This window comes from Anomalospiza imberbis, chromosome 1 (genome assembly GCF_031753505.1).
Source record: "Anomalospiza imberbis isolate Cuckoo-Finch-1a 21T00152 chromosome 1, ASM3175350v1, whole genome shotgun sequence".
Taxonomy (NCBI): Eukaryota; Metazoa; Chordata; class Aves; order Passeriformes; family Viduidae; genus Anomalospiza; species Anomalospiza imberbis.
Genome location: NC_089681.1, coordinates 104,318,235 through 104,335,041, shown reverse-complemented (window position 1 = coordinate 104,335,041; position 16,807 = coordinate 104,318,235). Strand labels below are relative to the sequence as shown.

At 39.6% G+C, this 16,807-nt stretch overlaps 1 protein-coding gene across 1 annotated transcript in view; it reads left to right on the top strand.

The window, feature by feature from the left end:
- Positions 1–16,807, top strand: part of TRANK1 (tetratricopeptide repeat and ankyrin repeat containing 1) — a 51,531-nt gene that overhangs the window by 17,101 nt on the left and 17,623 nt on the right. Inside the window, exons 7-15 of the mRNA XM_068203553.1 lie at positions 3,390–3,528; positions 3,973–4,104; positions 5,879–6,046; positions 7,843–7,998; positions 8,369–8,620; positions 9,492–9,668; positions 11,042–13,918; positions 14,524–14,723; positions 15,191–15,328. Of these exons, the coding sequence (XP_068059654.1) occupies positions 3,390–3,528; positions 3,973–4,104; positions 5,879–6,046; positions 7,843–7,998; positions 8,369–8,620; positions 9,492–9,668; positions 11,042–13,918; positions 14,524–14,723; positions 15,191–15,328 (4,239 nt within the window). The remainder of the gene's footprint in view (positions 1–3,389; positions 3,529–3,972; positions 4,105–5,878; positions 6,047–7,842; positions 7,999–8,368; positions 8,621–9,491; positions 9,669–11,041; positions 13,919–14,523; positions 14,724–15,190; positions 15,329–16,807) is intronic.

Below are 16,807 nucleotides of genomic sequence, written 5' to 3'. Positions count from 1 at the left end.
GATTTTCTATCTTGAACCAAGAAAAATAAAATGAAAAATAATACATGGATGTTATATGATTATACTTTATCATCTATTTGTTTGAAAATTTAACTTCATGTAATGTAATATTTCTGAATGAAATTTTATATTTCCAAAGTGTATTAATATTACATAGGTGTAGTTGGAAGCTGTCTGTGAGCCAGGAGCTGCTGGGAGTTCACCAGCTCTGCAGCTCAGGAGCAGCCAGTTTTCACAGCAGTGACATACCAGCTTTCTCACAGGCATCTCACAGTGTTTGTGAGAAATTGAGAAATTCCATTGGGCTTTACTATAGACTCTTAGAATGATTTGGGTTGGAAGGGATGTTAAAGATCGTCTAGTTCCACCCCACCTGTCATGGGCAGGGACACTTTCCACTAGACCAGGTTGCTCAATGTCCCATCTAACCTGGCTTTGAACACTGCCAGGAATGGGCACCCACAGTTTCTCTGGGCAACCTGTTCCTGTGCCTTACCACCCTCACAGTAAAGAATTTCTATATTTCTTACAGTTTCTTTCCTGGCAGGAACTTTAGAAGACATTAGCGATAGTAGCTGTAGTATCTCTGCTTGCCATTAACTGTCTGGCAAGTTAAGGTTTGGTGATGTATGAATGCAAGACTCACAAGCTGAGAGCAAAATGAATCTGTTTATTGCAGAGTTAAGACAGTATTTATACACTTAGTGTGAGAATCTTTGTTCAGTCCTTCACACGCAACCCGGCTGCTGGCCTGTAATAAATCTGTCGACCTGACAGTTTGTTAGTTTCCTCAAGCTTTGCAGGCTTTGAAGAAACAAGATGCCTTTCCTGTTCTCAGATAGTGCATATTTTCTCTCATGCTTCCCAGGAATTTTCTCAGTATCAGGCTTTGCTGTTTCTCACAAAGGTTTATGTTGCCACAGGCCCCCAGCCGGGTAATAATTAGCACTGACTCCATGATTCACGGAAGGCTGATCAATCACTTTATTATTCTATACTTATTAAGAAACCCATCACCCTTACAGACAGTCACAATACAGGTAGACCCAATTGGTCCTTCCATCTAAACACCATCACCATTGGCCAGTTAAGAGGTTTTTTACCCTTTGTTACACAAATCTCCATAACACATTCCACATGTTCACAACAACAGGTGCAGCAAGTGAAGATAAGAATTGTTTATTCTTCTTTTCTCTGATCTTCTCACAGCCTTTCCCAGGACAATGCCTGGGAAAGTTGTGCCTGTTGCTCTCTGTGGCCAGAGACCTGCTGCCACGGGTTTAAGTTGTGTTGGTGGAATATACTAGAATTTGCCATTTGGCTGTTACAGTCCTTTTGGTACTTTGGTCATAATAACTTAATATTGGTGCTTTTTCCTTTAATTGTATTTCAGTTAGGTGCCTGACAGAGTGAGCAGGAGTAATTCTGAGGGTAATGCAAGGGAAATAATTTCACATCTCTTCACAGGCTTGTCTTTAGAGAAAGTGGAAGAATTAGTGAATGGATATATGCAAGCATGTCTTGGTTGTGTATCATTAGGCAGGTGTGCTGTGCCAATGCTAGCACAGTAGCTCCACACTGGCAATGAAGCCTGGAAACACAGCAGAAGACCCATGCAGAGCGTCTTAGCAAAGTATCTTCCAGCAAAGCAAAATGCCTCATTGAGGCAGGAAAAATGGGCAGGCTTTACAAAATAGTACAGCCCTTTTTTTGTTGAATTGGCCCAACCAATCTTACCTGTTTTAGTGGGTTTGTTGTACAGCTGGAAGGCTGAAAGAATCAAGGCAAAAAATCCCTAAGTATCGATCCTCCTTTGCAAAAATTAAAAAATGTGGCTTTCTGACAACTCGAACTTCCCCTGCTGCTGCTACATTCTCCCTATAATATGTTGTTTTTTGGTTTGATAACTGTGCTCAAAGAGTAATTCTTGCCAGTCAAAATTTGGCATGAAGTATTAGAAAAAAAGACTTATTTGTAAATGTTGGAAGCATGTGTGAAGGCTGCTATTTAAAAAGATGACTGGCACAAATGGAGAAGTTTTGTCTGAACACTGTTTCCGACCACCTCCTCATGTCCTGATCCTTCTGGCATATTGTCTCATTTTCCATCTTAGCTTCTGCTGCACACCTCCAGAGTATCCTATATTGCTATACCCCTTGTAGACTGTGCTTCATGTTCATTAAGTCCTTGCTAGAACATACTTTTTAAGTTCATCTGGCTTCTGCTCAGGCTGTGTAGTTTCTCAGAATCCCAGAATCTGGAAGAGACCTTCACAATCAACACAGCAGCACTATAATCATCCCTAAACTCCAATTGCCACATCCAGATGCTTCTTGAACACTCCCTCCTTGGCAACTTACTCCAGTGCCTAACCACTCTTTCAGTCAAATTTTTTTTCCTAATATCGTATCTGAACCTCTGCTGACCCAACTTAAAGCCATTTCTCTTCCTTCTTTCACCTGGAAGGTGGTGAAAGAGACCAACCCCCAGCTGGCTACAGCCTCCTTTCAGGAAGCTGTAGAGAACAGTGAGGTCTCTCCTTGGCCTCCTTTTCTCCAGGTTAAACAATCCCAGTTCCTTCAGCCTCTCCTGATCAGACTTGTGCTCCAGAACCTTTCACCAGCTCCATTGCCTTTTTCTGGACATGCTCCAGCACTGCAATGTTTTTCCTGTAGTGAGTGGCTCAGAACAAAACAAAGGACTTGCAGTGTGGCCTCACCAGTGCCAAGTGCAGACAGATCATTCCCACCCTGGTCCTGCAGGCCAAAATTCCTGACATCAGTTTGTTGGGACTGAGGCCACCAGAGGAGGCCACCAAGATGATTACAGGAATGGAGAATCTCTCCTGTGAGGAAAGGCTGAGAGAATTGCAATTGTTCAGCTTGGTAAAGAGAAGGCTTTGTGGTGACCTAATTGTGGCCTTCCAGTACCTGAAGGGAGCCCACAGGAAAGATGGTGAGAGACTTTTTACAATAGCGTGTCGTGACAGGATGAGGGGGAATGGATTCAGAGTGAAAGACGGTTTAGATTAGATATCAGGAAGAAATTCTTTACTCAGAGGGTGCTGAAGCACTGGAATGGGCTGCCCAGAGAAGTTGTGAATGCCCCATCCCTGGAAGTGTTTGAGGTTGAATGGAGTTCGGAGCAGCCTAGTGTAGTGAAAGATGTCCTTGCCTGCAGAACGGGGTTGAAACTAGATGGTATTTAGCATCCCTTCCAACCCAAGCCATTCCATGTAAGTATGAAATAAATAGTTCCATTTTACAGTGGCTGTGGCTTGGTTGTTGTTGTTCTACTGATTATTGTCACTAAAATAGAGAAAATAGTGAAAAAGAAATGCTTTTTATGTATGTAAAATAATGTGTTGTAATTGTTCTCTTTGTTACCAGACTTCTGAGTTGTATGGTCACGGTGAGAAGTTGCAGGAAGTAGCAGAGTTAGTCAAGTGGCTGATTTCCATTGGGGCGAAGGCCGAGTCCATCGGACTCTATCCACTGCATGCTGTTATCAGACTGTGTATCAAAGCAAGTGAGTGACATCTGCAGCTAAAATAAAACAATGCTGGTTTTTATGAGAGGACTGACTGGACCGTTTTAAAATTAAAAAAAAAATGTCCCAGCAGTTCAGGTGAGGTGATCTAGGTATAATCTTGCACATGCCAATAAAGCACTCTTTTAGAAATGTTGTAAACATTCTCCTTGATCACCCATTCCTGATAGTGGTGGAAACCTAATATAATTGCTCTTTTCTGTGTTTTGAAGCAGAAGTGTGATTGATATGGGTCTTTTGTAACTCGAATATGTCAGCTTTAAAAAAGGTACAGTGTTTCTTTCTACCATCTCAGTGTGGAGCAACAGTTTCTTTGTGTGTGGTAGAGTCATGAGTCAACCTTAGATTTGCATCTTGCCACTCCAGAGGGGGAAAAATCCCAGGATCTGTTTCTTTAAATGTTTTTTTTTTTAATCATTGCAGCAAAGAACCATCTTTTCAGATGGTTACTGACTTGGAGGCCAGAGCTGAAGGATAGGATCAACCAGAAAGACAGAGATGGACAGACCCTGCTGCATATTGTGGCCTCTTCCAGTGAATATTCACAGAAACGCAGTAAATACTTTTTTTTGTGTGTGTGTATTGTTTTGTTTTCATATGGAAAAATCTATACTGGAAGAAGATTTCAGACCCTGGTGTTAACTATTTCATGCTAAGGGAAAAAATGAGATAGTACCTGAATGCAGACTTGCAGTGACAACTGATATTTAAACACTCCAAGAATTCCTTTTTAAAATTGTATGCCTGATGTGTGACAATTTTTTTTGCTGTTTGGTTTGTCTGGTTAGGGTTTCCTCACAAGTATGCTGCAGTTTTTAGAATCCTAGAAGTTACCTTTTAAATTTTTGATGTGCCCTTAAAATCACATTAAATGTCCTGGAGGCCTGAAACCAAGAGTTTTAAATCTAACAGCAGAAAGTTGTGAGACGAACATTCCTAGTAACAATTCTGAGTCAAAATTGGGAATGTATTAGGAATTCATTTGCCATAGACATGTTCAAAGAAACAAGAATTCTCAGACTGTATATAAAGAGTCATTTATATATACTATAGCATCCAACATTTTTTTATAGACACTCCCAAAAGCCTGCCCAATTTATTGCATTATGGTATAGGTGTTTTGTTCTTCTTAATTACAGCAGAACATCTCATGTATGTTTTTTTTTTTTTTTAATTAATAACTCAAGTTTTATCCAGCTAAACAGTGCTTTATTATATTTCCTGTCCTGGTTAGACAATTATTATTGATTAAGTTTTCTGGGCTGTGTAAGTCTATGAAGTGGCTCCTTTACTGCACCTGCAATGTATTAATCAAGTTTTATGGGGTGTATACGCCTTTGACTCCTTAACTCTCTCAAGATATCTTTCTTGTTCTATGGTATTTAATTAATCTCTAGTTATATACAGCATTAAACAATCCTTTATTGAATTTTGTTCTTCAACTATTGATTAAGTTCTCTTCAACTATTAAGTTGTTCTTCAACTATTGATTAAGGGGTGTGTGTCCATTGAGTTCCTTTCTGCAGGTAACTTCTCAGGGTCTTCTACTCTGACACTCAGCCAACACAGATCTAAATTAAAATCAGCTAAAATAACACACTCGAACATTCCTTAGCTAAGTAAACATAGTTCATTACAAGATTTTTAGAGGACCACAGATTTCCTGGCTAAGATATAACTTGCTGTCAGGCCTCTCCTGTTCTTTTAAATAGGTGAAAATTTAAGGCCTAGAGAGCAGTGTGCCTTGTCAGAGGAGGAAAACTAAATGCTTTCCTTCACAGTTTCTGTGGGATTTCATTTTATGTTACCCTGGCTTTTTTCCTTGTATCTCTTACTCTGCCCACAAGGTGGCAACAGGAAGCAAACAAGACAGCCACAGTAGCACCAGACTTTTGGATTCTTAACGTTTATTTGGTAATATTCATATGGTATTTATTATGTAGAGAGCACATATTTTTAATATGTATTTATTTACTAACGTTTATATCTTTATGTATTATATATGACATTGGAAAACATGTATTTTTATATGTATCTACTAAAGTTTATTTTTCTTTATAGCTATATATAATAAATATTACAAATCATAAAATCACAGAATCATTACATTTGGAAAAAGCCTCTGAGATCTTCAAGTCCAGCCTTTGACTGACTTCCACCCTGTCAACTTATGACACTGGAAGAATTTTGATTTTTTTAAAGTTAAAATTATGCTAGAAATAGTGCCAAGTAATTAAAAAAAAAAAAAAAAAGAAAACAGAACAAAATAATAGGAATTTGTGAATGTGAATTATTCTTCCTCTAATTTTTTTTTCATGTATTGCTTTAGGACAAACAGAAGATGTGATCATGCTCCTGAATTTTGGGGTTGATCCCACTGTTCCAGATGCACAGTCAAGATACGTCATAGATATGTTGAAAAAGAACAAAAACTTTGATGCTGTAAAAGAAGTCAGCAAGCAGATTGAGCAAAACACTTCCTCTGGGAAACAGACAGGTACTACACGCAATGTGTGCTTTCTCTGTTTTAAAATTATAAGCTTTAGGTACAAAATAATTTTATTTCAAATAAGTAATTGTGGGTGTGTTTTATGTAACTTTCCCTGTGAGTTGTCACTGTGATCTCCTGCTAGTCAGTAGTGAACATTTTGCCCTTGCTTGAAAGCAACTGCTGTCTAAATGATGTTCAGATCAAGCTTGGCATAAAGCAAAGTTTTTAAGCTACATCTCAGTTTTCATGTGTGTATTGCTTGTAAGTTTATTGGAAAACACTGGGTTTCATTGTGCTTGCATATTATGGCTCCTGGAAAAGGAGGTTTTCTTTCTCTACCGTGGAGATCTCTGCTCTGGAGAATGTTTTAGCACAGTCATTCTCCATCAGGAGGTTAACACCAATACCTCAGAGGTAATAATGGCTTTGGTTGGCATTTTGGGTTGCACTGTCTTTTGTGGCCAGGATTTTTTTTGGGGTTTGGGGTTTTTTTGGTGATGCACAACCCGCAAGTTTTCTAAGCTTTCTGCAAATGAGAGGCTGGAGAATAAGCCTCCGCTTTACATGTAATGATCTGAGGTTAGTCCTTCTTTCTAAAAAGATGACCAACCTTGTCTCTCTCTTTGTCCTAAGAGGTAAAGCTACTGTTTTGTTTGGTCTTTCATGTATCTGAATTCCTTGAACCATTTAGGAAGTCCAAGCCAAGTTTTTCGGTGTTTGTTTAAGGGCATGTATTGGGACATTGTTTAAAATCTGCTATTTCCCATTACATAAATGTCTCTTAAACTTGTAGATCACATTTTGGTGTGGTGTATATTTTTGACTTTGTTTTTTAATTTTAAGAGGACAAATTCTTTTATAGCTGTATATTTTAAATGGCACTGGGGGATCAGACAAGCACATTAAAAGTGCACGCTGCAAACGTTACTGGGTTTAGTCATCTACTCAAAAATTTTGAACAATTATATAATTGCAGCATTTTCCTGCCTGCATCCAGAAGCTATTACAGTTTTCAGCCTAGTGAATTATGGTAAATAGAGTCATGGTTTGACCTCAGCTGCCACCTAAGTACCAAGCAGCAGCTCACTCACTTCCCCCTCCCTCCCATAGCGGGTTGAGATAAGAACAGTCTAAAAAAATGAAATAAATTACTATCACTCCTATTATTATTATTGTTGTTGTTGTTGTCGTTGTTGTTGTTGTTATGAAAAGGAATGAGAAGAATAAACTCCAAGAACCACAAATGATGCACAGTACAGTTGCTCACACCCCACTAACTGATGCCCAAATCATCCCCCAGCAGCAATGGTACCTTCATGGCCAATTCCCCATAGTTTATATAATGAACATGACATTCTTTGGTATGGAATATCCTTTGGCCAGTTCAGGCCAGCTGTCCCAGCCATGCTCCCTCCCAGCTTATTGTGCACCTGCTCACTGGCAGAGTATGGGACTTGGAGAAGTGCTTGTCTCAGGGTGAGCACTGCTCAGCAACAACCAAAATATCACTGTGCTATCAACAGCATCCTCGTCCTACATCCAAAGCATGGCACTGTACCATGTACCAAGAAGAAAAATAACTCTAACCCAGACAAAACCAGGACAAGAGTGTATTTGATGAAAGTATCAAATTTCCTTTGGGGTCAGAAATCAGGACTGGCTTTGCCAGTAAGAGTTTCAGCCATCTGTTTTTAATCTGCCACTACACATTTCTTAGAGCCCTGGGATGTAATGCATTACAGTCTTGCCCTGAAAACATACTGACAAGAAAGTGGATTTTCAATTTCTGTATTGTTTTGCAGGAGAGAATGATAGTGCCACAGCTGATACAGATTCTTTCCAGGATGCTCTGGAACAGTTTGTCCAGTTCTACAGGTGTGAAAACGGAGTACATAACAAAAATGTATTGAAGGAAGATGCAGTTAAGCGATTTCTGAAGTGGCTGTCTTCTGTAAAAGGTGCAGCGAGTTCCCAGTTCTCCCTTTCACAAAACTTAATTGCCATGAAAAATGTGTTTGGTGCTAACATAAACTTACTGCCCTCTTACCCTTTCTTCTGTTATCTGTTTCTGTAACTTTTATGACTGGAAAAATGTGCTTTTAATTATATTTAATGTTGTGTTTTGCACTTAGAACCAATGGAATATATACAGAAATTCATGGCGCATCAAAATGTTTAAACTTACTTGGCTGACAGCATAAGAATGAAAAAATATTTTGCTTTTCCTTACTTTCAATTTATGCGTTAATTATTCTGAAATTAGTTTACAATGAGGTGGATTTCTTTATGTGTCTTTGAGTGAGTTATGTTGTCTTGACTGTCTTACAGAAATCCCTGAAGAAATCTCATGCAACATCTCCAATGCCTGTGCTAGCAGCTTCATAAAACAGCTGCTGGGAAAGCAAATGTGGCATAAAGTTTTGCTGCTCCTAACAGGGAAAGCCAATGGGGAAAATCCATCAGGTGGAGGACTCTTCAAAACCTGCAGTCTTTCAGATATTGACATTGGCAACATTATCCAACAATGTGAAAAATTGGATGTGCAAGTGCACCTCATAAGATGCTTGCTTGAACGAGGAGGTGAAAAACTGTGATATTAATGTGCTATAAGAGATGCAGTATGTTATTTGACATGTTGGGAGCAAAATAGTCTCAGAAATACCAACACATGGGGTTTTTGTGGCTCTGTATAAGTGCAGCAGCTTGTTGGAGTGCAGTGCATTGGCTGCATCTGCTGTGTGGGACATGGCGTAGCTAGTAAGGCTGCATGGGTGGAAGATGTTTATCAAATGAAATTTTTCTGCTAGGGTTAGTAAAAGGCCAAGGACTACCATTGCTCCTGCACCTGTAGTTTCTTTTGGGCCTTAATTTCTCTGTCTTCAGCCACAATATTGTCCTGGTAGAAAGTGTAAGCCACACTCTCTGAGTTCAGTCTGCTGTTATGCTACAAGTAACAGGCTACTTCATTGATTTCAAAGGCATGACCAGATGTCTTTCTTTTTTTAACTAGTGTAGATATCATCATACTTCGTGTTTTGCATGACCTTATTCCTAGGATCCCTCTGGCATATTTGATTTAATCTTATAGTTTGATGTTAGCTGTAAGTTATGGACACATGGTCCTGTTGAAGCCTTTTGAATGCCGGAGGACCAAGGAGGCCTCTTGTTTCTGTCAATGACTGGCTGACTTGGAGAAAATATGTTCTGCCTTTATCGTCTTCCTATCACAACAGAAGGACTGGTTGTTCAGTTTAATGGGAGACCAGAGGAAATGATGACGATCTTCTTAGTCAAAAAGTGTTTTAACAGAAACTTGTAAAAAGCTGGCAAAAAAATACCCCTGTCACCTGCCTGGCAATCAGCATCTGACTGTATCTGTTGAGAGCTTTCTGCAGTTAGCAGATTGGTGTATTAGTTTTAAACCCTGATATTTTCCTGTCCTTCGCACCAGCTCTGCCTGATGGTTTTGGAACCAACTCTGAAATACCACTGAAAATATGCCTCAGAAAGGATTGTTTTGAAGTGGCATATTTGCTGCTGACCAAAGGCGCAGACCCTCAAAACCTCTCTGTTACACAAGGAGATACTCCTTTGCATGCTGCAGTTTTCATCTGTTTAAATAAAAAAGGTAAGGCTTTTGCTGTTGAGAATGTTCCCCATTCCTGCCCATTCTGCTGCTGCAGGGACAGTGGATCAGGATGTCTGACTGCGTCTCACTCAGCTCCTGAAGTCTGCAGGCCAGAGGATGCACAGCTGTTAAGCTGATGTGTTGCTTTGTGGCTGCACTGGCTGGGACTGTGAGGAGATGTAATGGCAGCTCAAGTGACGTGGGGGAATCAAGGAAGGCTCCTCTCTAAAGCCCTGTAAAATGAGTGCTAGGTGGGGTGGAAGAAGCAAAAGTAAAGTTAGAGCAATGACAGCAGACTTTGAAGGAAATCCTGCAGTGGCATCTGAAATCTGTTTATCAGTTTTTGTTCAGTCATAAATCAAGTAAAGTTTTGTTCAGGAGAGAAGTGAGTGAAAGAACTGCAGGGCCTATGTAAAAATGTAGAATCTTAGGATAAACTGAAATTGAGCCCCTAAGTCAGGTTTGATTTTAAGTTAAAATAATGCATTTTTGAGTTGAAGGATTAAAATTATTTAGAATACTGAATTTATTAATTTTTAAAGCACAAACATTTCATTGAATGGCTTTAGAGAGATTAAAAGCATAGGTAATGGCAGCTGTCATTTTTAAATCAAGAGGTTAAGAAGTCCTATGACAATATGTTCTCTGAAGTATTTTTCACTGTGTAAAGTTTTTGGTGTGCAATTTCTTTACAATGATTTTAAGGTGTGTCTGTTTTATAGCTAGAATATAAATGTATCACATATATTGTCTCATTTAAATCACATCTATTATCTGGATGAAATCCAGAAAGCTGTAGAATATATATGTATTTTTCCCCCCCAGGGAGGTAACTAATCTTATTTTGTAGGAAGTTGCTCCAGGGACCTCAAATATCAGGAAATAATTGGGATTTCCTGCAGGTTATTTTAGTAAAGCAAAGTTATCTGCAGCAGATTACTTCTAGGTGCCTTCTTAAAGTTAACCAAATGACCCCAGAGCACTATCTCGAGCTGCTGCTTGTCTGGATGACAGGGCACCAGTGTCCCTTGGGTAGCAGTCAGGGCTGATGTTGGAAATGAACAAATCTATCTGTACCCAGAGGTTAAAAAGGGAATGAAATTGACTGATGCTATGGGAATAATTGCAGCACTAGGAATTTCTAAAGCTTTGCTGCCTTTGTATTATTTTCCTGAAACTTGGGAAAGCTCAGTTTTGAGCTGTTTCATGTGAGCATGTTTTATAAGCATGAAATGTAGATTTTGTTTTTCTTTTTAAAAGCAACTGATTTTAATTTACTAGCAGCAGAAAAAAAAAGGTATTGAAATTGTTGGCATACGATGCAAACTTGTAAAGCAAGTTAGTTTATTTTCTGTTTGTTCTCCTGCTTTCAGATTGTACTGGTTTAAACATCCTGAATTATCTACTTGACCTCTTTGCTTCAAGACCATCTGACTTTCCGTATCTTAATCCAAACATACAAGATGACAATGGAAATACAGTGATGCATGTTGTTTTCCAGAGAGGATTTTCAAAGCAGACTAAGAGAATAGCAGAGTTATTGGCAAAATTTGACATTAACTTCAATATAAAAAACAAATCAGGAAAAGATGTGATGCATAGAATTAAAAAGAGAAATCCACTGCTAGAAGCCTGGAATAATGCTGCACAGGAGAAGAAGAGGCACCGCCAAGATAGAGCAGGGCAGTTGGTTAAAACATCTAAACCCCTTCCAGCCTCTGAGATTTCACAGTCAAAGAGCACGGGGCGTTCTTCATCTGGGTTCTCATTAAAGGCACCATCTGGCAACGCAGTGCATAATGATTTTAAAACCCCATGTTCCATAAAAACAAAAAAGGGTCAGTTGGCAAAGCAGGAAACAGAAGGATTAAACAGCCCCTTAACACTGCAGGAAAGTCTAGTGCAGGCAATCACAGCTTTAATTCAGCAATTGAAAGTGAGCGACACCCTGAAAAAGGATCATCCTCTGGTGCAAAAGCCATCTTCAGCCCAGACTAATTCGGAAGAGGGAAGGAGTTCCTTGCAAACTTGTGGAAGCATAACTCATCCTGAAAGAAAAGGGGATGACTGGGAGAAAAAGAAGGGAGCAGGGGAATTTAGTATGGCCCTGCCTAATGGAGAGAAGGAAGAACTAGAGGAAGAAAAGGGGAAGAGTCTGGATATTGAGGCATATGTGCAGGAGTTTGATAACATGACTTGGGAAATAGAGTGCACTCCTGAAATGCTAAAGACTTTGAGCAGTAAAGCTGTGCCTCATTATCTGAAAGCTAAAACCATAATGACAATTAAGCGCCTTGGCAACGGGGAGTGGTCTAGGGGCCTCCAGAAGCCACTGAAACACTTGAAAGCTGATATCCAGCTGTATGAAGCCAAATTGGGCAAAGGTGCAAGAATGCTATGGGAACTTGCCATTGACTTTTCTCCTCGTTGCAGTGAGAGTCCAGAAAAGATCATGGAGACAGAACAGACAAAAAGTTGTCTAGGAAAATCTGGTAGAGTTTACACAGAAATAATTAGAATTTGGGCCATTGTTCTTGACCACTGCAAGCTGAACCGTGCCTTAGAAAATATATGCATTTCCTACAACCGTGGCTTATCCTGCATTTTGAGGAAAAAGCTCAAGGGTATAAACGAAGGACATCAGAACCACAGTGTGACAACACAGAAGCGTGTTCCACGTTGTTATGTTGAAGACATGGAGGCAGAAAAATCAAAAGAACATACCATGCCTGAGTATTTCCCTCCAGCTAGTGCAGCAGAACTGGAATACAATATAATGAAATTTCACAGCTTCAGTACTAACATGGCACTTAACATTATAAATGATGTGCAGTCTTCTGTTGATTACCCTTTCCGTGTTGGGGAGTTGGAGTACGCAGTGATTGATCTCAATCCAAAGCCTATGGAACCAATCATTTTAATTGGGCGAAGTGGGACAGGAAAGACAACTTGCTGCTTGTATAGGCTTTGGAAGAAATTCTATTCATACTGGGAAAAATCCACCTTGGCAGATGGACCCCTGTTGGTGAGGCAGACATGGCAGCAGAGACAGTGCAGTGAGGTTGAAAAAGCTAGTTCAGGGAAGGAGGAGAGTGAACTAAAACACGAGAGTGATAATTCAAGTGAGGAGCAGGTGAGTGATGAGCAAAACCAGGACAGTGAGGATGAAAAGGTTCCCATGGGCACAGCTGGTGCAGAAATGAATTCATGTGGTGACCATGAAGAAGACCAAACATGTAGCGCAGAAGCATCAAACAGGCTGGAGCACCTGCACCAGATCTTTGTAACAAAAAATCCTGTCCTGTGTCGAGAAGTTCAGAAGAATTTCATTGAACTTAGCAAGTCTTCCAAGGTGACCAATCACTTCAAACCTCTGGACCCAAATATTCACAGGCTACAAGACATTAAAGATGAAAATTTTCCACTGTTTGTCACCTCCAAGCAGTTGTTGCTGTTACTAGACGCATCCATGCCTGACCCATTTTTTCCAAGAAATGAAGATGGGAGTCTTAAAAGAGTAATTGTTGGTTGGAGTCCTCAGGAAGACTTTGTTGTACCAAATTGGCAGGATGAGGATGAGGAAGGTAGTCTTGAAGCAGAACATGGTGATGATGGAGGAGCTGCAGATGCATGTTCTAAGGAAAGTGATCCTTGGATTTTTGTGACTTACAATGTATTTGCAAATGAAATATGGCCAAAAATGATAAAAGGTAAAAGCTTGTACAATCCAGCACTGGTTTGGAAAGAAATAAAATCATTTCTGAAAGGCTCTTTTGAGGCCCTGAGTTGCTTTGGGGGCAAGCTTACTGAGGAGCAGTACAAAAAACTAGGCCGAAAGAGATCGCCAAACTTCACGGAAGACAGGAGTGAGATCTATTACCTCTTCTGTCTTTATCAGCAGATACGATCGCAGAGAGGTTACTTTGATGAAGAAGATTTGCTGTATAATTTATCTCAAAGACTTTCGAAGCTCAGGGAGCTGCCGTGGTCCATCCATGAATTTTATGGCGATGAGATACAGGATTTCACACAAGCTGAGCTAGCCCTGTTAATGAAATGCATCAATGACCCTAATGCCATGTTTCTAACCGGTGACACTGCCCAGAGCATAATGAAAGGAGTTGCTTTTCGTTTTAGTGACCTGAGGTCACTGTTTCATTATGCAAGCAAGAGCTCTGTGAACAAGAAGCAGCGTGTTAGGAAACCAAAAAGGATTTATCAGTTGTACCAGAACTACAGGTCCCATTCAGGTAGAGTAACAAATTTATTTATGGTCTGAGCCTGTGCTCTTCAGATGTCACTAATAATTGAAGTTTTCTGCTGGCCAGTTGAAAGCCAGTCTCTATGTGGCCTGTTTTTCAAAAAGATCAGATGGACGGCTTTTTCTGATATGTCAGTTCTGTTTTTTGACATCTCAACTGGGAAACCAAAAATGAATGTTTTAAAAATTGCAAATTTTTGAACTCTCGTACTTACTGGATGCTTTGGCTGTGTTTGAGGAAAAACTTAAGGAATGGTCATTCCCATTTCTGTTGTCCTATCCCCAGAGCACTAGATTTTGCAGCATTGGTGTGCTGCTTCTGCTTTTCTTACTTGTTTCTCATTTGTGATCTTTATTTTGTGAGAATGCTGCCAAGCCACTGTAGCATGTTTTCTGTTCTTCAGAGGCCCAAGAATGGCATCCACTCAAATTGGCAGAAACATAAATTGAAGCTTACATCTCCACCCTTCCCTGATTAGTGTTTTTGTCATATTTTTTCATATTTCTTGATCCCAGATTTCTAACAGAATCTTTTAAAAGTGTGTTTTCAAGGACTTCTTGCTGAAGTTTAAAACCTTATTCTGCTTTTTGCAGGTATTCTCCGTTTAGCATCTGGAGTGGTTGATTTGCTCCAGCATTATTTTCCAGAATCTTTTGATCGCCTTCCTCAGGACCGTGGTCTCTTCGATGGGCCAAAACCTATGGTCTTGGAGTCCTGCAGTGTTAGTGACCTAGCAATTCTGCTGAGGGGCAACAAAAGGAAAACACAACCCATAGAATTTGGAGCACATCAGGTTTGTTTTTCTTAGGCTTTTTGCAGATTCTGCCAGCTCTGTTGCTAAATAATAGTCTTGTATGAACTGCCCACAACTTTCTTTTTTAAGCCCTTGTCTCACTGATAAATTCGGCATTTCAAGCTTAGAAATCTTTATTGTGTTGGTTCCTGTTTCTTCTTAATATGTCTGGTTCTTTCTGTTCTTTTTTTGGTGTGAGGTATTGTGTGAGGTATTGTCTGACCTATTCCTTTCTAACTCCAAATTTTCTTACACCAGATCTAAAACTGTCTGCACATACCACGCATTTGTCAGTCTTCTAGTGGCAGCTTTGTGACCTTTTTTGTGCTGAAATGTCTCTGTGAAATGTTGTCTAGTTTTTAGAAGGCTCCTGTATTATCATCATGTTTTTCTTTCTCTATGCAACTGTTATTTTTTTTTCCTTTTTTGCTTTCTAATATTTTTTTTTCAAATGTATTTTCTGGCAGGTGGTATTAGTGGCAAATGAAACTGCAAAGGAGAAGATACCTGAGGAACTTAGTTTGGCACTTGTACTGACAATTTATGAAGCAAAGGGCTTGGAATTTGATGATGTCCTCCTTTACAACTTTTTCACAGATTCAGAGGTATTTAATTCTTATCATTTTTCTCAATTTTTTCTGAAGTCTGTCTTACTTGTGGTCTAATTGGTGGTTCAGCTGGGAAAGGATTCCCTCTTTTCTCTGAAGATGAGTGGTTTCATCACAGTAGAAAACAGAGAAGTCATGGGTTTATGAAATGAGAACGTGTTCTTTAAGTGCTTCATTTTCCTTCAGGTTTACTGTTAAAAATTAAGGGAGAGCATTGGGATACACACAACATTGTGTGCACGCACACATACACACACACACAGTCTTCTGCTGCACACCAAGGCTACTCCTCTGACCCCAGCCAGGCAAGTATTCAAGTATTCTTTACTGAGCATGCCTGCAGACACTCCAGTTACTCTGTGATTAAACATTCAGTGTGAACAGCCCTGTTGCAGATGTCCTCTGCCTCTACCCCTCAAAACAGTGTCTCATGTGGTTTTCAGCAGATGAAAGCCACAAGAAAACTGAGGGCAGCTTACTGGTGACTCTTCACAGAGGTTAGTGAATGTTATGTGATGAGGGAAGAAGGAAGGGGCTTGAGATAAATACTGGCTGTCATGGTAGATTTCTCAAAGTTGATTTGTTTCTGATGATGCAAGTTGTAATCAGAAAAACAACAAGCCATTTATCAGGATTTAGCAGAATCAGTTTAGCAGAGTTGAGTTGTGTAGAGCATTTTAGCTTAGACTAATGTATGTCAGGCCTGGAGAATTGTTTTCATACAATTCTTCCATGTTTCTGTGAGTCATGAGTAATTGAGTTGATTTGAGCAGCTAAACAAGCAGGCAAGAAAGCAGCTTATCCTGAGGTTTTCTAATTTAGAAAAGCTGAATCTGTGAACCGTTGTAAACACAGCAGTGTGGCCGTGTGCAGTTCATAAAGTGTTGGGTTTTCTTTTTATTAGTCTTGAAAATGAGATTTAAGAAGAGCCTTGTTTCAGGAAGCAGATGTGAATGAAAAATCTAGAAGGGAAAAAAGCCAAGCCCCCAAAACACAGCAAGCTCTTGACCAAACTGATACCTTTAGCTGGTTGTCATGTTACAATCTATGACAGGCTTAGGAATATCTTCATTGATGATTTCTTGAAATCTTAACTTCAAAATACATTTTGCAGGAAAGATTTCCTGCTTTTTTTCCCCCATGGGAAGAGAGTTAAATTGTTTTGTGTTGCTCAAAGCTCAGAAATATATAGATTGTAAAAATGTTATTTCAGCCTTATTATGTGTATTTTTCATTTTGTGCCAGAAACTTGGCAGTATTTAATCACATTTCAATTAAATGGAATTTTCAATACCAAAAGGGAAAAATGAACATCATTTAGAATTCAGTCACAATTTTAAGGTTATTAATTTTGCAGGGGATCAGGAGCCTGCAGAGCAGGGTGTTCAGGAGCTGGCATTTCCTACATGGCATGAGAGTGCACAGCACTGATCTGCTGCCACACTTAACTTATAGTTAGGAGTGCCTGTGCATATT